The sequence below is a fragment of the Penicillium atrosanguineum genome (genome assembly GCF_028827265.1).
Source record: "Penicillium atrosanguineum strain IBT 20685 chromosome Unknown utg000002l_segment0_segment0, whole genome shotgun sequence".
Lineage (NCBI taxonomy): Eukaryota > Fungi > Ascomycota > Eurotiomycetes > Eurotiales > Aspergillaceae > Penicillium > Penicillium atrosanguineum.
The window spans coordinates 902,137-923,653 of record NW_026623134.1 but is presented as its reverse complement, the minus strand read 5'-3'; the positions used below and the strand labels follow the sequence as shown (position 1 = coordinate 923,653).

General features: G+C 50.1%; 9 protein-coding genes across 9 annotated transcripts; 4 read left to right on the top strand and 5 right to left on the bottom strand.

Moving 5' to 3' along the window:
- Positions 1 to 504: 504 nt before the first annotated feature.
- Positions 505 to 2,265, bottom strand: N7443_002086 (uncharacterized protein; the record flags this gene model as incomplete). The annotated part of the gene is made up of 5 exons (XM_056882142.1): positions 505 to 633; positions 683 to 801; positions 885 to 1,212; positions 1,272 to 1,909; positions 1,965 to 2,265. 5 exons carry the CDS (start codon positions 2,263 to 2,265, stop codon positions 505 to 507), a joined length of 1,515 nt encoding a protein of 504 aa, XP_056743983.1.
- A 467-nt stretch (positions 2,266 to 2,732) lies between these two features.
- Positions 2,733 to 3,914, bottom strand: N7443_002085 (class-II fumarase/aspartase family protein; the record flags this gene model as incomplete). Its single annotated transcript, XM_056882141.1, has 1 exon — positions 2,733 to 3,914. The coding sequence occupies one exon, from the start codon at positions 3,912 to 3,914 to the stop codon at positions 2,733 to 2,735; it is 1,182 nt and encodes a 393-aa protein (XP_056743982.1).
- A 675-nt stretch (positions 3,915 to 4,589) lies between these two features.
- Positions 4,590 to 5,958, bottom strand: N7443_002084 (thiolase family protein; the record flags this gene model as incomplete). Its single annotated transcript, XM_056882140.1, has 4 exons — positions 4,590 to 4,629; positions 4,680 to 5,081; positions 5,141 to 5,775; positions 5,821 to 5,958. 4 exons carry the CDS (start codon positions 5,956 to 5,958, stop codon positions 4,590 to 4,592), a joined length of 1,215 nt encoding a protein of 404 aa, XP_056743981.1.
- A 502-nt stretch (positions 5,959 to 6,460) lies between these two features.
- Positions 6,461 to 8,581, bottom strand: N7443_002083 (FAD-binding oxidoreductase; the record flags this gene model as incomplete). Its single annotated transcript, XM_056882139.1, has 7 exons — positions 6,461 to 7,339; positions 7,396 to 7,434; positions 7,483 to 7,567; positions 7,617 to 8,001; positions 8,052 to 8,207; positions 8,261 to 8,271; positions 8,325 to 8,581. The coding sequence occupies 7 exons, from the start codon at positions 8,579 to 8,581 to the stop codon at positions 6,461 to 6,463; spliced, it is 1,812 nt and encodes a 603-aa protein (XP_056743980.1).
- Positions 8,582 to 9,458: 877 nt separating this feature from the next.
- Positions 9,459 to 11,164, top strand: N7443_002082 (3-oxoacid CoA-transferase; the record flags this gene model as incomplete). The annotated part of the gene is made up of 4 exons (XM_056882138.1): positions 9,459 to 9,726; positions 9,800 to 9,994; positions 10,051 to 10,782; positions 10,836 to 11,164. The coding sequence occupies 4 exons, from the start codon at positions 9,459 to 9,461 to the stop codon at positions 11,162 to 11,164; spliced, it is 1,524 nt and encodes a 507-aa protein (XP_056743979.1).
- Positions 11,165 to 11,512: 348 nt separating this feature from the next.
- On the top strand, positions 11,513 to 13,079 carry N7443_002081 (CaiB/BaiF CoA transferase family protein; the record flags this gene model as incomplete). Its single annotated transcript, XM_056882137.1, has 5 exons — positions 11,513 to 11,692; positions 11,755 to 11,786; positions 11,848 to 11,968; positions 12,021 to 12,525; positions 12,577 to 13,079. 5 exons carry the CDS (start codon positions 11,513 to 11,515, stop codon positions 13,077 to 13,079), a joined length of 1,341 nt encoding a protein of 446 aa, XP_056743978.1.
- Positions 13,080 to 13,158: 79 nt separating this feature from the next.
- N7443_002080 (L-Aspartase-like protein) lies at positions 13,159 to 14,088 on the bottom strand (the record flags this gene model as incomplete). The annotated part of the gene is made up of 1 exon (XM_056882136.1): positions 13,159 to 14,088. The coding sequence occupies one exon, from the start codon at positions 14,086 to 14,088 to the stop codon at positions 13,159 to 13,161; it is 930 nt and encodes a 309-aa protein (XP_056743977.1).
- A 3,278-nt stretch (positions 14,089 to 17,366) lies between these two features.
- On the top strand, positions 17,367 to 19,180 carry N7443_002079 (uncharacterized protein; the record flags this gene model as incomplete). Its single annotated transcript, XM_056882135.1, has 4 exons — positions 17,367 to 17,374; positions 17,426 to 17,662; positions 17,723 to 18,151; positions 18,208 to 19,180. 4 exons carry the CDS (start codon positions 17,367 to 17,369, stop codon positions 19,178 to 19,180), a joined length of 1,647 nt encoding a protein of 548 aa, XP_056743976.1.
- A 152-nt stretch (positions 19,181 to 19,332) lies between these two features.
- N7443_002078 (vanillyl-alcohol oxidase) lies at positions 19,333 to 21,467 on the top strand (the record flags this gene model as incomplete). Its single annotated transcript, XM_056882134.1, has 2 exons — positions 19,333 to 19,805; positions 19,865 to 21,467. The coding sequence occupies 2 exons, from the start codon at positions 19,333 to 19,335 to the stop codon at positions 21,465 to 21,467; spliced, it is 2,076 nt and encodes a 691-aa protein (XP_056743975.1).
- Positions 21,468 to 21,517: the final 50 nt, after the last annotated feature.

The following is a 21,517-nucleotide window of genomic DNA, read 5'->3' as shown; positions in this document are numbered from 1 at the left end:
TAGTCAGCTCCGGGGTTAAGCCGATCGTTTGGTGACGCTGCATCTTTATGCCTTTGGAAACTGCTTTGGCTTAAATCTACCGAGGATAGGCCATCTAATGAAGCTAGCGTGGAGTCAATTCTAGGTGTTTTACGAGTCACGCACGAATGAGGGGAAACGGGCTGACCACCAGCATATCGCATGACCCCTAGCGCAAGCCACTGGAAATTCCCCGTGGGGAGAGAAAGGAAATCGCTCCGAACCCTAAGTGGCCCAGCCCCAGTTATTCCGCAGATCAACACAAGCTAGTTGCGAGCTCTTCAGAGATACTGCTGCAAAGAACGGGCTCAAGGCGCTACGATTCAGCGCAGAGAAAGAAGCAATCGTGACGGAGAGTGAACATGGGATGATTCAGCTGGCTTGCCGGGTCTCCCATTGGTCACGCCGTCAAATCGGCAATTGGTGGTGGCATCAAATACCGACGAACACACTGTAGATTTCCTCTGGATAAAATACACATGCTTCTTATTGACGAACAAGCTGCGCTAGACGGTCGTCATCGTAGAAAGTCTCTAACCGTTCCCTGCGAGCCTCGTTGTCTGCCTTGACTTGCTTGAGAATCTCCTGGATGTTGGGGTATGCAGAAAATTTGTCCTGTAATGATCAGCGTCGAAGTATGCCAATCCAATATTATGAAACTTACCGGCAGCGCATCCCACACCTTGGGGTCTGTGCCTTGGTCCTTGAACGTTCCACAGCCGGAGCGGGCATACTCCGTAAACAAGAAGGTTCGGCTGCTCTCAATCATGACAGTCATTTGATCTTTGGTAGTCAGCAGTGGTTACTTGTTATAGCTCGAGAAAGAACATCGACTCACCCTCAAGAATCTTGCGAGGCTCGTTCACCTGGTTCCGCATTTCCCACACATAGGCGTCGCTGAAGTTGCCGTGCGGGGGTGTGGCTAATCTCCACGCTGCCTCCTCCGGGCAGGAAGTCATCAGAGCGACCGAGTCCATTTCCATACAGACTGGCGAGGAACTCCGTAGCCGAGTTACGGTGGAAGTAAGGTAGGCGGAACGTGTTGGATGCGACATCCCACCGCGGTCCAAACCACAAGAAATCAGCCAGCGGCGTGACCGGGTCTCGAGATGCAGCTGTCAGAACACAGTTGACCGACGGGTCGGTATGATCCATGGATGTGGCATTTTGAGACGAGAACTTGGTCAAGTCATACTGATAAGCCCGTCAGTATCCATCGTCTCTCGATGTGGGGTAAAGTATGAGAGACTCACTTTGTAGGGAACAACATTACCATGCCAGGCCACCAAGTCGAACGGAGTATGGTCCTGCTCAATGGCATTATACAAGCCGTTTGCCTTGTTCACAATTGACCAGTCCTCGTGGAGATTTTCATCGATGTACGCAACGGGATGCAAAAAGTCTCTCGGGTTAGCCAGTCCGTGCCCTCCAAGGGGGCCCAAATCGGGCAATTCCCAGCGAGATCCCCAAATCTCAGTGATATAACCACGGGCAACGCTGTGACCAGGGCCAAGCCGAACAGCAAAACGGATGCCGCGAGGAATGACACAGATTTCACCAGGTTGCAGGAACAACTTGCCCAGCTCTGTCTGGATATCCAAATTTCCCAGCTGAGCGACGATCAGGAAGTCACCATCTGTGTTACAGAATGCCCGGTGGTCCATGTCGGTGTTGATCATGAACACGTAGAGGGCAATTCCCTCGCGCAGATTCGGATCTCCACTTCCGCCCAGTGTGTGCAGTCCGTCGACAAAGTCTATCTTCTCGTCCTCCTTGGGCAAGGGGAATGGTGCCCACTCGCCCTGCTCTGCTAGCGTCGCAACCTTGGGGTTGAGCGTCAAGAAGCAGTTCTCGATGTCTGCTTTGTGTGGGATATTTGCCTTGTAGCCATCTTTGAATCGTCAGTACAAGGCTTTCCATATGTCCTGATTGTTGGTGAAACATACTGTGAGCGGCAGCTGGTCGTACCCGATACATATAAGTGCTGAAGTTTGCGTGGCGCGGGGCTGCAAAAGCAGAGTAGGTGAGGCCCTCCGTGTATAAGCCAAATCGAACTTCTTGGGGGTTGTTTTGACCTGCGGGCAGAGTGCCAGGGATGACTTCGGATTGATGGCGGCTACCAAACCCCGCTAGGTATTCGTAGGGATCGTTGTCTCTTGTCGGCTTGCGAGTCATGGTATCCGTATAGTGAAAGACCTTTTGTAGGTCCTTCACCGGCTTCCTCTCCTGCATTGGCGGAGCAGACATTTTCGCAACTGTTCAGTTTAGTTTAGTTTAGAAAGATGTTTCGGGGTATTTGGTCAAGAGTATAATGAAATGGCTAAAAAGGTTGCCGCAAGGTTTACTTCATTTTAAAACTCGGTCATCGGTCCCATCTAAGCTCAAGACCCATATGGAGAGCTCAGGTGAAGATTTCTCCCACATAGAGCTGGACCCACATTGACCTGCCTCTCGAGATCTCGGGTTCTGTGGATCGCGACCGAATACGGCTTCTTGCGGGGCCACATGGATGTGGAGCAAATTCACACTGTTTGATAATTTAATGCAGAATGCTGGGAGGCCATGGTCTGCGGTACATTGTGTCGGCCAGGGGGACTGGATCAATGCATGCTATTTCAGTCGGTTGAGAATGGCGAGAAATTTACGACTGATGATGCTATGTACAATGTAATAATTTGAGACAAATCTATGCTCAGCTCTTGTGCACGATAGCACTATTTGATTGCTAGCACATCGTCCACCATCCGCGACGAAGCACCTAGGTAGTTGACTGGATCACACAGCTGGGCCAGTCTCTCCTGGCTCATCTTCGATGTAACCTCTTCCTTCTCTGTGAGACACTCCAGCAAAGTCCGTTTCTTCTCAATACTCTCTTTGCAAGCCTCGTAGACAATATCATGAGCTCTTTGGCGGCCCACATGCGGCGCCATGCCCATCATCACTGCCTCGCCTACAATCAATCCCTTGGTTGAATGAAGGTTCTCCAGCATCTGCCCAGTGTTGACAGAGAGACCCGAGAGCGCGAAGTGAGTCTGTGAGAGTGCCCCAACAGCAATGACGAAGCTTTCTGGGACAGCAACCCACTCCAAGTGCCAAGGACCAGATGCACGCTCAAAGTCAGCCACCATCCCATCGAGGACAAGGCCTGCATTGGACCGAAGAATTTTCGAGGCGGCCAAGATAACCTCGCTAGAAATCGGATTGCGCTTCTGTGGCATAGTTGAAGAGGCACCACGGTGAGGAACGAATGGCTCAGAGACCTCGCTCAGCTCATTGGATGACATGATCATAACATCCAAGGCCACCTTGCCCATTGAGCCGCCCATGAGGGCCAGGAAATTCGCAATTTCTGCCACACCGTCTCGCGCAACGTGCCATGTAATTGAAGGATCGTTCAAGCCAAGCTCCTTTGCCAGAGCCTTCCTTACTCGAAGACCATCGTCACCAGAGCCCAAAGAAGCAAGCGAGCCTGCCGCGCCACCGAATTGCACTAACAAAGTGCGTTCTCGGAGTTGTTCCAGGCGCTGCAGGTGCCGTTGAAACCCAGAAAGCCACACAGCACACTTATAGCCAAAAGTCACCGGTAGTGCATGTTGCAAGTGAGTGCGTCCGGCCATCGGGGTATCCTTGTATTTCTCCGACAGTTCGCGCAGAGTCTTGATAACGTCCTTGAGAAGTCTCTCAACGATATCCAACCCCTCCTTCATCTGTAACACACTTGCAAGGTCCATGATATCCTGAGTCGTGGCACCCCAGTGCACATATTTACCAGCTTCCTCGCCGCAGATGGCTGAAAGCTGACGAACCAAAGGCAGGATTGGGTAGCCGACAATCTCAGTCTCATGTCGCAGTCTTTCGAGATCCAGCTTGGATTCTTTTACTCTCTGTGTGACCATGGCCCCGATCTCGGAAGGAATCACGTTGCATTGTGACTGCGCTCTGGCTAGAGCAGCTTCCGCATCCACGCAACGCCGGATGTATGCTTCGTCGTCGAATACCTAGTTCGGGTCAGCATCAAACCGATGATTGAGATGAGTGTAGATACCTTTCGAATCTCTTCTGTACCGAATAGAGTACGGAAAATGCTGGAATCAATAGCACTGACGGAGCCAATCGATCTTCGGCCAGTAATGGCGACGGGCACGACGGGCCGAGCTGTCGCCCGCGACAGAGGACGTACGGCACGTATGAACATCGACATTGCGCTGAAGTGAGATGATTGAATCGAAAATTGGGAAAACAATTGAATGTGAGCTTTTTTGAAGCAGTGCTTTTTACAATTGGACGGTCTCATCGAACAGCAGCCCCAGACGGGGTGAATGGGGCGATTGTTCTGCCATGCGGACAAGCTCCAGCCCCACATCTTAGTATGTGGGGCAATGGATGCCATAACAGACCGATTCGGAAGCATGAGGACATTGCTGATAGAAAATGCCGAGGTGTAGTTATAGCAGGAATACAGATGGCCGGAGAGAGCTTTGTTTGATTGTGTTGACTGAATATAGTTACGTATCATGTCCTATGTGCAAGTGCTACAGATTTGATACTCCGCAAATGTGCCTTAGCAGTGTCTATTCCCGAATGAAGAGAGATGCAACCCCCATACCAGTGCTAAGGTGAATGTTAGTAGAATATCGAGCCTAAGAGGTGAGAGACCTTACCTAGCACACATGCTGACAATACCAATCTCCTTATCTTGCCACTGCAATTCAGCCAGCAGAGTAGCAACTTGCCTGGCTCCAGTGGCCCCAACGGGGTGGCCAAGGGCGATAGCACCACCATTGGGATTGACTTTATCCATATCAAGGCCTAGCTCACGGAGGCAATAGATTGACTGGCTGGCAAATGCCTCGTTCATCTCAACAATGTCAACGTCCTTGTTTTCAATACCCAGGTACTTGTACAAGTTTTGAATAGCGAAGATGGGCCCAACGCCCATCTCGTCTGGAGCACACCCAGCCACCTGAGTGCCAGCAAATCGGGCAATGGGTGTCAGGCCATGAGCTTCAGCCCAGGACCGGCGAGCGAGGATGGTGCTTGACGCCCCGTCAGAAATTTGTGACCTGTTAAGTAGCAAGATGGGTTAGCATGGTTCACTCGTAGACAGACATGGCCAACTTACGAATTGCCAGCAGTACTGAAACCATTCTCTAGCACAGGTTTGAGGGTCGCCAATTTATCGACGGTAACGTCGTGACGGATACCCTCATCCCGGTCAACCACTTGAAAGCTCTCTTCGTCGATTCCCTGACTGATATGTCTCACTCGAATCGGCACGATCTCCGAGGCAAATCTGCCAGACTTCTGAGCCTCACTCGCCCGCCTCTGGCTCTCTGCGGCAAACTCATCCTGCTCACGGCGAGTAATCCCATATCGTGAGGCAACATTTTCCGACGTCTGCAGCATAGGAAGAATACAGTCACGCGCATCTTTGACATCTGAATCTTTCAGATCAGGAGACACATCGGCTGGAATTCCCCTGGTTGCGTAATTCCGAGACATACTCTCGACGCCACCACCGAGCCCAACATCGATCTGCCCAGCCAGAATCGAATGCGAAATATGGGTAATGGCCTGCAGACTGCTCGAGCACTGTCGGTTCACTGTATGGAAAGTCGTAGAGTTGGGGAAACCTGCTGCATTGAGGGCCATGCGCCCAGTCTTTGCGAATCCTAGCTCGGCGAGGACATTGCCGATGAGGGCGTCGTTCACTTGGCCCGGCTCGATTTTGGCTCGTTGGACGGCAGCTTGCATAACCTAGACTGGTCAGAAATCTTCCGACCAGCAAACAAACGAACTCACCGGCATCAGGATCTCCTCTGGATAAGAATCTTTGAACCCGCCCTTAAAGGCACGTGCAATGGGACTCCGCAATGCGGAGAGCACGACCACATCGTTCGGGCTCTTCTTCAGTACTTCTCCCGCCGTTCTTCTCAACATCTTGTTCGTTTGTATGAAGTTTTTTCCCGCGAGGTGACAGGCTCAAGGTGTAAAAGCACGTTTAATCTGCTGAATGTGGAGGTGGCTCTAGTTGCATCATGGAGCTCTGGTCCTGTTCCTCATGGTGGGGCGCTCCCACCCCTTGACGATCTTTGTTATTTTGGTTTTGCGGGGCGTACAGGGATTCGCTAATGATGTTACAGGGGACGGGTGTGGTTGGTTTGCCTCTTGTCGGAACCAACTTCCAAGGTTCCAGGCGGTCGCACTTTGTGAGGCGGTCGCCATACCCCGGGTAGTCGATTCGGGAATGCCTATCTATTGTATGATGGGATATAGATCTGGTTTGGTAGTGTCCAAAAGATTTCAAACAAATACACGAGCGCAAGCAACTTGCTGGGCGATAAAGGTATTCAGTGAAGTACGCATAGTACTATTCATTCTTTCCAATCCCTGTCCCTACGTCCTCGAGGACTGCTCTTGCTTCTTACCACCAACACATTGATTACAACTTCGTCGAATCCGGACTCGGACCCACTCCCAGTCCTTCGGGAGCCTCATCTTTTGCCGACATTTCCCATCCACGTCCACGATACCGCGCAGGCCAAACGCCAGACTTTCCAGGAGCCATAATACCATTCGGATCCAGGCAGTCCTTGATCTTCTCATTGAATTTCATAAGCGCACCGTCATTCCAATTATAAGTCCCAGCAATCTGATCCATGAAAGCCAGATGGGTCCGATATTCACCATAACCAAGCTTCGCAGCATCGTCAATCATAGCTCGCAGACAGGCCCGTACATTGTTGCGCATGACAGGCTCATCGCGGTTGAACACAATCTCAACGATCAGATGCATCTCGCGTAGACCCACCACGAAAGTAGGGAATAAGTCTAGATCGAACTCCTCACAGCGTGTTCGCGCAATGTCCCAAAGAGCCGTGGCATCGTGTCCTCGCACTGGCGATACGGGGCTGAACGCAGCATGTCCGCCGTTCGGGTGCCAGTTTACCCAGCGCAGTTCCTCAATATCAGGGACGCCGGAGGCAATCCGGTCGCGTACCCAGAAATAGTCAGTCGTCGGAAGAGTCGTTGGATCGATACGTCGCGCGCCTGGAATCTTCATGAACTCTTTGTGGATGATTTCAAGCTTGTACTTTCGGATCTCTCGGGGTCCGTACGCCATGCCGTAGTACAGCCAGGAACAATCCCCTGACGATAGTTTCTTGGCTGCTTCGTGAATGATGCTGTCGGGAACTCTTCCTTTCCCGGCGTAGTAAGTGCTTCGAGGTTTGCCTTCGAGGCCAATCTGCATACTTACGTGACGCAGCTGAGCGACATTTTCGAGGATCATGGCGATTCGCAATGGGCGAATGATCTCGATCTAGGACATTTTCAGTCACGGCTGCGGTCAAAGACGGGATAGATTGCGTGTCTTACCAGCTGGCTCAAATCCTCATCCTTCGGGAATGTGTAGAGCTATGGTATGGTCAGTGACCGAGACACCATCTGGGGCTAAATACATACGTAACTCTCATATCCGCCTGGGTTTGGCATCAGTCCGAATCCCATCTTCGTCACGATGCCCAAATTCGACTGTGAGAAAAGTCCACTGAAAACAAGAGTCAGCTATCATGTAGTTTATTCTCGGAGAATCATACTCAGGAGTCGGCCCAAATCCATAGGGGAAGAGTTGCCAGCTATTGTTGCCCGGCAGCGCTCCCATTCCCGTTCTGATGACCTCCCCCGTCGGAAGCACAACCTCCATACCGGAGTGCATCATCCAATGATCTCCATATGGGGTGTAGCCCACTCCTCTATCAAGCGCATTACCCATAACCGAACCGCCTCCAATATCAGGCACATCGGCCCACAGATGCTTGAAGCCCCGATCCTGAATCTCTTCGTAAAGCGCGAAATAAGTGACGCCTGGCTCGACCAGACAAGTACAGTCATCAGGGTTGATATCCAAGACGCGATTCATTCGCCTCCCAAGGTCAATGACTACTGCACCCCGGACTCGAGGAGCGGCGCCTCCGTAGCCATCTGAACATGTCAATTAGCTTGATGGATTGAATGGATGTATTCGAACATACAGTTTCGGCCAATTGAGATGGGCGAAATAGGGATCCGGTACTTGTTAGCCCAGTGTACGATCTTTTGTACTTCTTCTGTGGTGCTTGGATAAACTATGGCCGAAGCAACAAGGGCGTCTTCTTCTGCCACATGCATTGCATCGTGCGTATTGGGGTCTGTTGGACCCTGCATTAGTGAAGGATCAAGTGGCCATGGGGAATTAACTAACTTTCCATATACCTGGCACGGCATTTGGTTAGCTTATTTTTCAGTGTAGACATTTACGTTCTTACCATCCATCATTCAGCTTTGTGACAAGTTCCACATGGTCTTTACCCAAGTGTCCACGGAGCGCATCGATCGCCCGATGGAACGTACTCTCTCCGACACCCTGGGGAAGTGCAATCGCAGTTCGATTACTCTGGGATTTTGTGGCAATTGCTGAGATAGCAGATTTGGCCTCCTGGGCCTTGTCGAAGAGTCGTGCGGGGATCCCATTGTGCCTTTGTGATAGCAGAGGCGTCGCGGAGATGGCCGGCTTAGTACTCATGATGAACAAGTTTACAAGTTTAAAAAAGCGGAGCTATAAATGGAACACGATAACGAATGTTCTTCATCGATTTCGGTCGAAGCTACCAGCAGGAAATCTCGATCTTATGTACACAGTGCAGAGGGGATTATTCCGCCTTGCTTCACTTGGCGATATAATCCACTACTGGCTATCTCTTGATTGGATGCTATCGGCAGACATGCAGGGTAGGCGGAGAATTTACTACATAAACACGAAAGGTAACGACTGTCCCCGCCTTTAAGTGAGGCGGGATAAGCCCGTAAGTGGGAAGCAGATGCACGCAGAGCGGAGAAGTGAGAGGACAAGGCCAGCCCCGCCCGAAGATCTGAAGCGAGTGTCGAGAAGTGTCCCGTGACCGTAAGAATGCAGCATCCGAAGCATCACGTTTTCTGCCGATGTCAGTCCCGACTGTAAATTACCTGTCACGATACCCGATTCTTACCACAGTGAACCTTTCAGCCGTGCTTCAACTGCAGCTATTGTGTGCTTCATCTTCAACAGGTCTGAGACACTCTCCACGAGGAACACCCTCCACAAATTGCTACCCCCTTGGCTCACCCCGCACGAACATGGAGGCCCCCCAAGCTCCCCGAAAATTAGCCCTGATGGAGATCGGGTGATGTTGTGGGGTCGGCTTCCGATGCCGGCAAAAACCTTTGGGGCATCGCCGCGCTCACAATCCGACGTGTGGGGAAAACGGCGCTGCCACTGCCGGGTAAGCGTTTTCTCGGCTTCTCTGGCTGAGTCCCTAGCCGAAAACTGCGAATATGGGGAATGCCGTCTTCGTGATCGTGCTTCCTTTCTTCTTCTTCTTTCTGCTGGCTCAGAAAGTACTATAGTCATTCAGAGCTCGACCATGTCGCGATCTGTTCCTATGGTGTCGGTGTTCCGCCCCATCTGGCGGCGGAACTTCTCGGCTTCCACCACCAAGAGAGCTATTGACAAGCGATGCGCCTCCGCCAACGAGGCCGTCAAGAACATGAAGGGCCCGGCCACCGTGCTGGTCGGTGGTTTCGGCTTCTCCGGTGTCCCCAACACCCTGATTGATGCTGTTCGCGACCGTCCCGATATTAAGGACCTGACCGTTGTCTCCAACAATGCCGGCATGCCTGGCGCTGGTCTCGGTATGCAATTGCCAATGCGATTAATGCAATTGATACGGATTGAACATGCGCTGACAGCTCTGCTTCCCCACAGGTCAATTGCTCGAGTCTAAGCAGATCACCAAGATGATCGCTTCTTTCATTGGCGAGAACAAGGTCTTCGAGAAGATGTATCTCACTGGTGAACTCTCTCTGGAGCTGACTCCCCAGGGCTCTATCGCTGAGAAGTGTGCTGCTGGAGCCGCTGGCGTTCCTGCTTTCTACACCCCTGCTGCTTTTGGTACTATCAGTAAGTTGCTCAGGACCCCGCAAAAAGGGGCGCAGCTAACAGATCGCTCTCGATAGTTCAAACTGGTGAACTCCCCGTTCGCTACAACAAGGATGGCTCTGTGGCCGAGATGTCCAAGCCTAAGGAAACCCGCGTTTTCAACGGCAAGGAATACCTTCTGGAAGAATCGATCTACGGTGACTACGCTCTGATTAAGGTCCACAAGGCCGATCGTCTTGGCAACTGCCAGTTCCGCAAGGCTATGAACAACTTCAACGAGGCCATGGCCAAGAACGCCAAGGTTACTCTCGTTGAGGCCGATCACATTGTCGAGGTTGGCGAGATTGCTCCCGAGGACATCCACCTGCAGGGCATCTACGTCGACGCTATCATCCAGAGCAACGGAAAGACTCAGATTGAGAAGGTAACCTACGCCAAGGACCCCAGTGAGATGCTCGCTGCTGGTTCCGGTGAAGCTACCGCTCGCCGTGAGCGTATCGTCAAGCGTGCCGCCAAGGAATTCAAGGATGGCATGTACGTCAACCTTGGTATTGGTATTCCCCTGATCGCCCCTTCCTACCTGCCCGAGGGTGTCGAGGTCGTTCTGCAGGCCGAGAATGGTATCTTGGGTCTGGGCGGCTACCCCCAGCCCGGTGAGGAGGACCCCGATTTGATCAACCCTGGCAAGGAGACCGTCACTCTCGGCCGTGGTGCTTCCGTGTTCGGCTCCCATGAGAGTTTCGGTATGATTCGCGCTGGAAAGATCGATCTCACTATGCTTGGTGCTCTCCAAGTCAGCCAGTTCGGCGGTATGTCTTCCCCCTAACATTGAATTTTGTAAATTGGTACTAATTCTCTTCAGATCTTGCCAACTTCATGCTTCCCGGTAAGGTCAAGGGTGTCGGCGGTGCCATGGATCTGGTCGCCAACCCCGAGAAGACCAAGGTCGTTGTCACCATGGAGCACACCGACAAGAAGGGTAACCCCAAGATTCTGGCCGACTGTTCCTTCCCCCTGACCGGCCCCAAGTGTGTCTCTACCATCATCACAGACTTGGCCGTGTTCGAAGTCAGCCCCACCGAGGGTCTGACTCTGATTGAGCACGCCGAGGGCGTCACTGTCGAGGACATTCGCAACAAGACTGCCGCTCCCTTCAAGGTCTCCGAGGACCTGAAGCCCATGCAGCTGTAAATTCATTATACCAAGTAGAGTTGGGATCGCATACGGTGTCATTTTTTCTTTGCAATGGTCAAAACTGTATAGACTGAAAATTGAGTCATTTTTGAAAGTTATTTACTTCTATTCGTATACCATAGTCCATACCGATTCAACATCCACGGAGTCAACATATCAGTGTAATTATCTGTCCCTAGCACACATTCCGCATCTACGTTGCCAAATGTGCAACTGAGCCCATGTGGGGTCGAACCCACCTGCAGATCGAGCGGTGGGGCTCTCCACGAAGCAGCACGCGGAATAAAGCAGAAGCGGGCGTCATCTGCTCCAGAAAGTAATTCTCAATCAAGGGGCCTGATCACAATGCCATTCCTCATGAGTGGCTTCTGGTTATCGCGAACGGCTTCAGTGGTGCGAGCCGCTCCTGCCCTGGCACGTCCAGGCAGGTTAGGGTTCATCCGAGAATTAACAACGACTCCGAATGCGAAAAAATTGCCATTGGCAGGAGTTCGCGTGTTGGACATGAGTCGGGTATTGGCTGGGGTATGTGTTCGATATGCCAATGGAACACTTCTGAGGGGCACGCTGACATACATATCCGACAGCCATATTGCACGCAAATACTGGGCGATCTAGGGTATGTCCTGGAATATTCGATCCATGTGAAATTAGGATGCTAATTGGATTTCGTGCATTAGCGCAGAGATTATCAAAGTCGAACACCCCGTCCGAGGCGATGATACACGCGCGTGGGGACCGCCCTTCGCAGCCTACAAGGACGGTCGAGAGGGAACTGGCGAAAGCGCATACTACCTTTCTGTATGAACCCCCAGCCGCCTTACGATGGAAATACTAATCTTGACAATCCAAGGTCAATCGCAACAAGAAATCACTCGGTCTATCTTTTGCCCACCCAGAAGGCGTCGAAGTTCTGCATCAACTTGCCCGCGACTGCGACGTCCTAGTCGAGAACTATCTCCCGGGCTCTCTAAAGAAATACAACCTGGACTACGAAACAATCCGCAAAATCAACCCACGTCTCATATATACAAGTATCACAGGTTATGGACAAACAGGCCCCTACAGCAACCGGCCTGGATTTGATGTAATGGTGGAGGCCGAGTTCGGCCTCATGCATTTGACTGGCACGCGCGATGGTCCGCCGGTCAAGGTTGGCGTTGCGGTGACTGATTTGACGACGGGGCTATATGCGTGCAACTCGATTATGGCGGCGTTGTTGGCGCGCGCGAATACGGGAGAGGGTCAACATCTTGATGTTTGTTTAAGTGATTGTCAAGTTGCCACGCTGGCGAATATGGGGGAGTCGGTGTTGATCAGTGGGGAGAAGGATTCTGGGAGGTGGGGGACTGCTCATCGTGAGTGAGGTGTGAACGACTCGGGATTACGGGGACTAATGTGTTTTCTAGCGTCTGTTGTCCCGTATCAGGGTTTCAAAACTGCGGATGGGGATATCTTTGTTGGAGGTGCTAACGATCGTCTATTTGGGATTCTGTGTGACAAGATCGGCAAGCCAGAGTGGAAAACTGATACCCGCTTCGTGTCCAACAATGAACGAGTCAATAACCGAGCCGCGCTGGAGCCTTTGATTGAAGCTGAACTGGTCAAGCGCACGACAAAACGGTGGCAGGAGATCTTCGAGGGAAGTGGGCTGCCATATGCCGCCGTGAATGATATTCAGGGAACGATGAACCATGAGCATGTGCAGGCTCGTGGTATGGTGCAGTCTATTGACCACCCGGCTTGCGGTTCGATCAAGGTTATTAGCCCCCCTGTGAAGTATTCTAATGCGGAGCCTAGCATTCGTAGCCCGCCTCCTTTGCTCGGGGAACATACGAATGAGGTACTTCGCGACATTGGAATCAGTGCTGAGCAGGTTGAGGAGCTGCGAGGCAAGGGTGTGGTTGCATAAGCGTCAAGAATGTATCATAGATCGAAACATAGACTTCAAAGTTCTGTCTTATTGTTTATTAAATTCCAAGACAGGGCGATCAGTTCTCGCAGGCGTCTGTTGTCTGTTTCCGGGGTTCCGCTTGGATGAACGGCCCTAGAAAATGTAGCATATGCGGCCGCATCTTGTCACCTTCATGAGACACACCATCGACAACAGTCAAATGACTTGAAATACAATCTCTTTCCCATGCTCTCTGCAGATCCCGGAGAGTTTGCAACCTTCCCTGTCTCATCGCTTGCAGCTCTCCATTCTGTCGATCCTCGCCTTTGCCCCTTTTGAGCTGTTCCAGCCAGTTCCAAAAGTCCTCGCTCCCATGGACCTGATCATCTGCAGATCCCACAGCCAACTGAATAGGAACTTGTTGAATAATTTCTTTCCTGATTGGTCGGGAAAACAACGTTTCCACGTTCGCCACTCCGGCTGGCCATGGCTGCTCTGGATTCAACATGGATGTGCGCCCTGGCGCCCCGATGCTGACTGCTAATAGTCTCTCCGGATGTATATACAGAAACCGTTGAGTGAATTGGCCACCCCCTGAAAACCCCATCATGAAAACCTTGTCCGTTCGAATCCCTGGCCAGCGAGCCGCGATCTCCTCCAAGATCGACAACAATGCAAGGTCCGAAGAGAGTGACTTCGATCGAAGTATTTTGTAGGAGTTCAAGTCATCGGGTCCATCAAGGCCACTGGGAAATAACGGTGCGAGAATAGCACAAGGTGTTGAATTGGCAAATGAAACCATGTCTTCGGCATAGAAGGCTGTCAGTTTTCGGAGGGTACCGTGTATCCAAACCAGAAGCGATAGCTTCTTCGGGACTGTGTCTGTGTTGTAGTGACCTGGTGGTATATAGAGTGCGTATGAAACGCGAGGGTCTGACTCTAGTGCTTTGAGCGGTGTGTGGCCTACCAGGAACGCGGCGTTGAGGAAATGAGGAGGGACATCGGCTGCCGACAATGATTTCTGCATGGTAGAGGTTCTCAAGAAGATAGAATTAGACAGTTATGAAAATTTTGACACGTAACAGGCTCATTAAAGGCAACATTCGAATTTGTAGGGCGTTAACGTAGATGAGCGCGAAGCCAGAAGCGAACATCGCTTATCAGGGCGAACTTCGCTTCACGAAGTATCCCGCTTTCCAACGCTCGTTCCCTCAACTCGCCCCTTGGATAAGTCAAATTGCTATTTCCGGAAGACTTCCCCATATTCAACCGCGCCATGTCGATCTCACCACGTCCCGCTCAAATCGCTTCTGTGCGCCTCCATTGCCGAAAACCGCTTGTTGATTATCCGCCTAGAATTTGACTGACTACCCTGTTAGTTGATTCTGGGGTATTTCCAGACTACGCAACATTATTTAGATAGGCAGTAAGCCTCCAAACGTCCAGCAACCAAGCAATATTATCATGTTGTCAGACTCCATCCAGTACAAAGAATCCGACGAGATACGGGCTCACCACAGCCATGAAGAAGTGCACACCGAGAGCGACATTCTTCTGTTAAAGCACCGCAGATTGAAATGGAAACTGGATTTGTTCATTCTATCACTAATTTCAAGTGTTTATTTTTTCGCGTCGATGGTACGTTAGTGATAATAATTCATGATCACCCGTCTAACTTTGATCTAGGGTCGCTCGGATCTCGCAAATGCCCAAGTTGCTGGTCTATCCGACGACCTACACGTATCACCCCAAGGCTATTCCAATGCCGCCACTATACTTCTAGTGGGCTATGTGGCTTTTCAGCTGCCGGGTACACTGTTAATTAAACAGATAGGTCCTGCTAGGCAATTTGCTGGAGCAATGGTGATTGTGCGAGGATAGCACTCCAATTTTGTTATATGTCAGGTCACTAATATCGCGTGGTCAATTGGTAGTGGGGAGCAATAACGGCGGCAACAGTTTCAATCCGAAACACAACCCAGCTGTTAGTATTGCGATTTTTCATTGGCGTCGCAGAGGCATTCGTCCAGGGTGGTGTTTTCTGTGAGTTTAGATTTCCATTTCTGTTTTTGATTGAATCGAATTACAAAATTCTGATACAATCAAACCGCATTTCAGACTTGAGCTTTTGGTACCAGTTCAGTGAGCTTGCGACACGCGGTGCCGTTTTCTATTCTATGTCGACCTTGGCAGGGGCATTCAACGGACTGATCGCGTATAAAATCACCAAAGATTTGGATGGGGCGAATGGCTGGAGAGCATGGCGCTGGATCTTTCTTATCGAGGGCATAATGCCATGCGCATTTGCCTTCATAGTATTGTTTCTCCTGCCAGCTAGCCTCGAAGCGCTTCGTTTTGGCTTTAGTCCAGAAGAAAAAGCCCTGGTTGTGCGTCGTGCCCGGAATGCTTATAATACATCAGAAGCGAAATTTCAAATGAAGAAAATACCATTAGTTCTCCTGAGCTTGCATTTTTGGCTTCTTCTGGCTATCGCATGCTGCGGTCACTTTTGTGTTGGCTCGATGTCGAATTTTCTTCCTGCAATTATTGAGGTACCAGCCCGCTGCTACTCAAGACAGGGTTTGAATGGCTGATTGGATTTCGAAACAGAGTTTTGGTTATGATGAAGTTGATACACAAATGTTTACGGTTATCGTGTACGCGTGTGCGTGTCTCGGTATATTGTTTTGGGCGCAGGTATCCGATCGATCCAATGCACGAGGCCTCACTCTTGCTTTGTCGACATGCGGGGGAATTGTCGGATATGCGATGCTGGTCGCGGTAGAGAATGAACACGCACGATGCGCCGCGACTTGTCTCGTTGCATTCTATATCTACCCAAGCATTGTGCTCCAGTTGGCCTGGTCGGCTATGAGCTTTGTTGGCTATACACGAAGGTAGGCTGAGTACTCGCACATAACGGGAGATCGGAATCCTGATTAAATCATTCATGAACAGGGGTGCTTCTTTAGCTTTTATGAATATCTTCTCGCAGTTATTTGCCATCGGCGGGACCCAAGCATATAATGATCCGCCCTTCTGTACGTGTTAATCGTCCGTTTTATACCTATAGGTGCACCTGATTACTAACAACACAATTGATTACAGACCGGAAAGGAAATTATTGTGCCCTTGGACTATGCTGCTGTAATCTGGTTCTCTCCCTTCTGTTAAGATGGTATTTTGGGGTTCTGAATGCGAAAAAAGAGAAAGCTCAGCATACAGATGAAGCCAACCAACGGAGACAGGAAAGCTTAGAGGACCTTGGGGACTATTACCCTGGTAAATTTGTCCGCTCAATGCCCACCGAGACATCTACTGACTTTGCTTAATGCTACAGATTTCTATTATACAATCTGAACCGACTGACCAGTTTGTTAAATCGCCACTAGTGATTATACTCAAGGCTTTCGCTTTTTACGTGCAGATCTGAATGACCCAGACGTTCAGACTTAGCTCACAATTAGTCCACAATGAAACGTTCGAAAATTGAAATTGGTGAAAAAGTTCAAGAAACAAGAATAGTGCCAAACCGTAAAGTCCAAAACACAAAGTAATATCAAAAAATAGCTTCAGATCCATGGATGTTGATACCTGTCTTCCAAGGCTTCTTTCCCCGTAGTATACATGGCCTTGGCGGAGAACAACGTGGAGCTCCTGTCCGCTGAAACTTACGACCACAGCTACGTAAGATTCTATGAAGTCTATAATGTAATTGTTCTCGCCATGATTTCCAGTTCAAAATGAGGAAACAATCAATTGATGTGTCTCATAAAGTGAGACTTGGCGAAATGGGTAACAATTTGTAAGATCTAGGTAAACGGTGACATCACGTGAGGTTGCTTCCCTTGGATCTTCCTCGTCCCTCATTCTTTCTTTTCTGTTCGCAAGTGCTTGCAACGACTTAGCTCGAGATCCCAGTCCACGACATTATTATATCCTGAAACTATCAGATGCAGCCTCTGTTTGAAAAACATCGAGCCTTCTTTCTCCCTCATTGACCAATATTCTCATTTCCATTGTCAACATCGCGACGTGTTGATCGTTGCAGGCATTGGTGAAAATGGAGGAAGACACGCAAATCCGAGGCGGAGGTAGAGCTTCTTCTTCTAAACGCTCATCCATGGCATGTACATCGTGTCGGCAAGTCAAGGTAAGTCTTTAAATTGGATCTTTGGATGACCATTGACCTCACATGCTCTTTAGTTGAGATGCGATGCCACTAAATGCTTCCCATCCCCATGCACCCGTTGCCAGAAACACCGCATGACCTGCAAATTTGACTCAAAATTTAAAAGAAAGCCAATGCGAGGGTAAGTTGCTGCTTTATAATCTTGTACAGAAATTCAATCTAAATCTTCCAGATCACTTGAAAAGATGATGGAAGAAAATGAGCGATTACGCCATCTTATCCATGATTCAGGAACAGCGCCTCCTGAATCGAGCCTCGACCCAGTCTTGCCTGTGGGACCTGCCCTTCCACCTCCGCTAGAGGATCAAAACCCCCTTTTACTAGATGAATTTACCTGGGAGTTGCCAGCATTCCAGGTACTCGGAGAAGTTCAATTAGATGGCTTGACTATCCGTGAACTTTTTGAGCAGTACGGCCTTCCGAGCTTTGGCGACCGGAGAGATTCACGTTGAGCTAATGACTCGCACAGCTTTGCTCGTCATTATTTTCGTCACCTTCCCATTCTGGATTTGAGAAAACCCATCGATTCTATGAGGACCGAAAGCCGTCTTCTTTTCTGGACAATCATAGTCACCGCTTCTAGCAAGCATCCGCTACATGAAAACCACTTCTATCCACTACAAGTGCCGTTCCAACGGTTGCTGTCGGAACATCTGACTCGCTCCATTCGCAGCATTTGGACTATTCAAGCGCTCTTACTTCTTTGCCTATGGCCTTTCCCCGTCGCAAGTCAATTGGATGATCCGAGCTGGGAATTTTGTGGGATTGCCGTCGCCGCTGCGCTGAAAATGGGCCTTGACGACTCCCCAGGGCACTGGGGCGAGGCTATTCGACCCACTCCGGATGAGCTTACCTGGCGGTTAAAGACATGGCTTGGATGCTTTCTGGTCAGTACTCAGTGAGTCTACCTTCTGCATAGTACCGGGTGATCATAATAATTGACAAATTCTAAAGTCTGGCGGCTTGTCTCTCGCTGCCACCGCCAATGGCCTCTGTCGCTCCACTGATGCCTAAAGTTCGCGACAGTATCAGGAGCGGTCTTTCTGATGAATTTGTGGCGCTGCTGGACATTCAAGCCTATGTGACCCGAGCTACCTCATTGCTGAACAACCAAATCGACCATATGGCCCAAAGATCATTCATAGAACTTCTTGATGCTGACTTGGATGCGGTAGAAGCTCGTATGCCAAGCAGCATCTCTGCGTCTCTTCAAATCGGTATACTTGCAGCACGTCTTCGGCTGTATTCACTGCCACTATTGTCCCGAACATCATACAAGACCACAGATGATTGCTCAGATGCCCTTTCGAAAGCCATTTGGTACAAAGGCTTCCATATAGCCATGCAGTTGGCGAACACTTTTGCTGGCTGGACTGAATCAGGCCGGGACGAAAACAGTGACTCAACAGGCGAGACATTCAACATTTATTTCCCGAAGCAATATTTCCACGCTCTTGTAATGGCGGGGATGTATTTTATCAATCTGCTAGTTATCGACACCAACATATCGACACCTAACAAACTGCTCGCCCGCAATCATATCAAACAAGTATATGAGACGATTATAACCCAGTCAACAGAGGAGAAAGATGAGGCTTCACGAGCAAGCAAAGCCATTGACTTCCTCTCACGCCATATCGAGGCGCAGAGTGCATCGCTGGAACTGCGCCAGTCCACCCGTGGAAATCGGCCCTTGAACATTATCAATAACGGAATGAGAATGGCAGGGCATTTTAGAAGTAAGCTACGTCGCTCTGCGGAGTCGCATGCATCTCAAGTCTCACCTGCTGTGATTCCTGAACTGCCGGTGTTTGAAGATTTTGCGGAACTGCCTCCATGGGGGGATGAGTTGTTCGAATGGAACACTTGGTTCGCTGGCATGGATAATATGACCACAATGTTCCAAACACCGGTCACAACTCCCTAGTACTAATTTGAGGAGATGATTTTCCTCGCAACGGAGTTCGCGACAGTCCACCTCCGAAAGGGCGATACGGTAACGCCAAAGCGAAAATCGCTTAGCGGGCCGAAGCTTCTGCTAGTACCTCTTAATCGGTATTTGAGCTTACGATCGCCACCATGGCCATTAGAAATAATATTCTTGGCAAGTTCTTGCATCTCTTCATCTTGAATTGGGTGATCCATTTGCTTTCTAACTTGAAGATTATTGCCGCCATGGACTCAATTCTATCCGATCTCGCCAAGGCCCTGCCCGAGCCTCTATGCCAGATCATTACACCAATTGGGATGTTAGGCTATGGGTTTAATATGGCGGATGTCGAATACGGCCTTCAATTAAGCTTCCAAAAAGACACTCCGACTGCGATAATTCTGGACTCTGGATCGACGGATTCTGGCCCAGCAAAACTTGCATTAGGTACCATGACTTGCCCTCGGTCGGCCTACGAGAGAGATCTTAGCCAACTGATCCGGATTGTGCGACAATATCATGTTCCTTTATTGATCAGCTCGGCCGGGGGCGATGGAAGCGATGCGCATACCGACGAGTTCCTAGATATTATCCGCGACATTCTCAAAGCCTCCGACTCCAGGTGAGAAAGGCATCCAAAACAAGAGCCTTGATGCCGATAGAGCGCTGATCTGAATTCAGCGACCAACATAGCTTAAAGGTTCTGTCAATTTATAGTGAGACGAGCCGAGAGTGGCTATTGCAGCACCTCGAAGCTGGCAGGGTATCTGGTTGCGGCCCATGTGTCCCTGTTCTCACTGTGCAGGATGTTGAAGCCACTCCAACTATTGTTGGCCAAATTGGTCCCGAGCCTATGTTGCAAGCAATGGCTGCCCATCCCGACTTCGACATTTTGGTTGCCGGAAGAGCGTATGACCCGAGCCCTTACGTGGCATTCTGCGCCTTGCATTCTTTCAAGAAATCCTACAGCAAAGTTGTAGATTTGAGCCCCACAGCACTTGGTGGATTCACGCATATGGGTAAGCTCATGGAGTGTGGAGGAGCATGCGCGACTCCCAAGTGTGCGGCCTCCATGGCAGCCATTTACCGTGATGGATCCTTTGACATACGCCCCTTGGCTTCTGGCTCACGTTGCACCACCACGACTGTTGCTGCGCATGCTCTATACGAGAAGTCTCGGCCAGATGTTCTATATGGTCCTGGAGGCTATCTCGATCTAACCACTGCGACCTATTCTGTTCTAAAAGATGGCATCTCCGTCCGCACCAGTGGCTCTATCTTCAAGGTTTCCAAGCATGAAAGCATTCCTTACACGATAAAATTTGAAGGAGCCAAGGTCACCGGATATCGCACTATCTTTATGGGATCCTTTTGCGATCCAATTTTGATTCAGCAGCTTCCGTCACTTTTGACTCGCGTGAAGGCTTATGTTGCCCAGCAACATTCTCAAATCAATGATGCATGGTCATTAGACTTTCATATATATGGCTTTGATCCGAAAAGGCCGGCGGAACTCCTAGGGGAGGTCTTTCTTGTTGGTGAGACACTAGCCGAAACCCAAACTTTAGCAACAAGTGTTGCTTCATCCGCACGTGTCGCATGCGTCCACGGTCCATATGAGGGTCAAAAAGCAACGAGTGGAAACTTTGGTATGGGGATCGGTGGGAAACTGGAGATCGAGATGGGGGCTTGCAATGAGTTCTCAGTATATCACTTGGTGGAGCTTCAGGATGGCCAGGAAGAGGCAGAAGAATTTCAGCATGTCATGGAGCCAGGGGATACAGAAGGGGCCGCGAGGAAGTTTATCAGATGGAAGATGCGCTTACTGGGAGACGGGCCTCGACTAGAAAAATCTGATTGCCAATTCCTGGAGATAAAAGATGAAAATGAGCGATCAAACGCGAATACTACTGGTTCGAGAGTGCAAAAGGCTGCATCTTCGGCAAATCCCAAAACTCTTGGCGATATTTCCAGCGTTATCCGATCGAAAAATGCAGGTCCGTACGAAATTACACTCGACGTGATGTTCGACGATGCAGCAGCCTATCACCAGATCAAGGAATCCGGACTCCTGACACCTGAGCGTATGGCTGAGCTTTACGGCATTGCGGTTGCGGATATCGTGTGGTCTGGTTTCTTTGACCCAGCGCTGGCATTTAAAGCTACAATCCCCCGCCGAAGACATGGACAGCTACAATCATCGGGGGGATTTATGGAGAATGATGTGCATGGATCACAGAATCATTTGCCTCTAATGAATTTGTCAATTGGAAGCTATCTTTAGCGTCCTTTTTTATTCCTTCATTTGTTGAAAATGGGGAGACGCATCGGGCA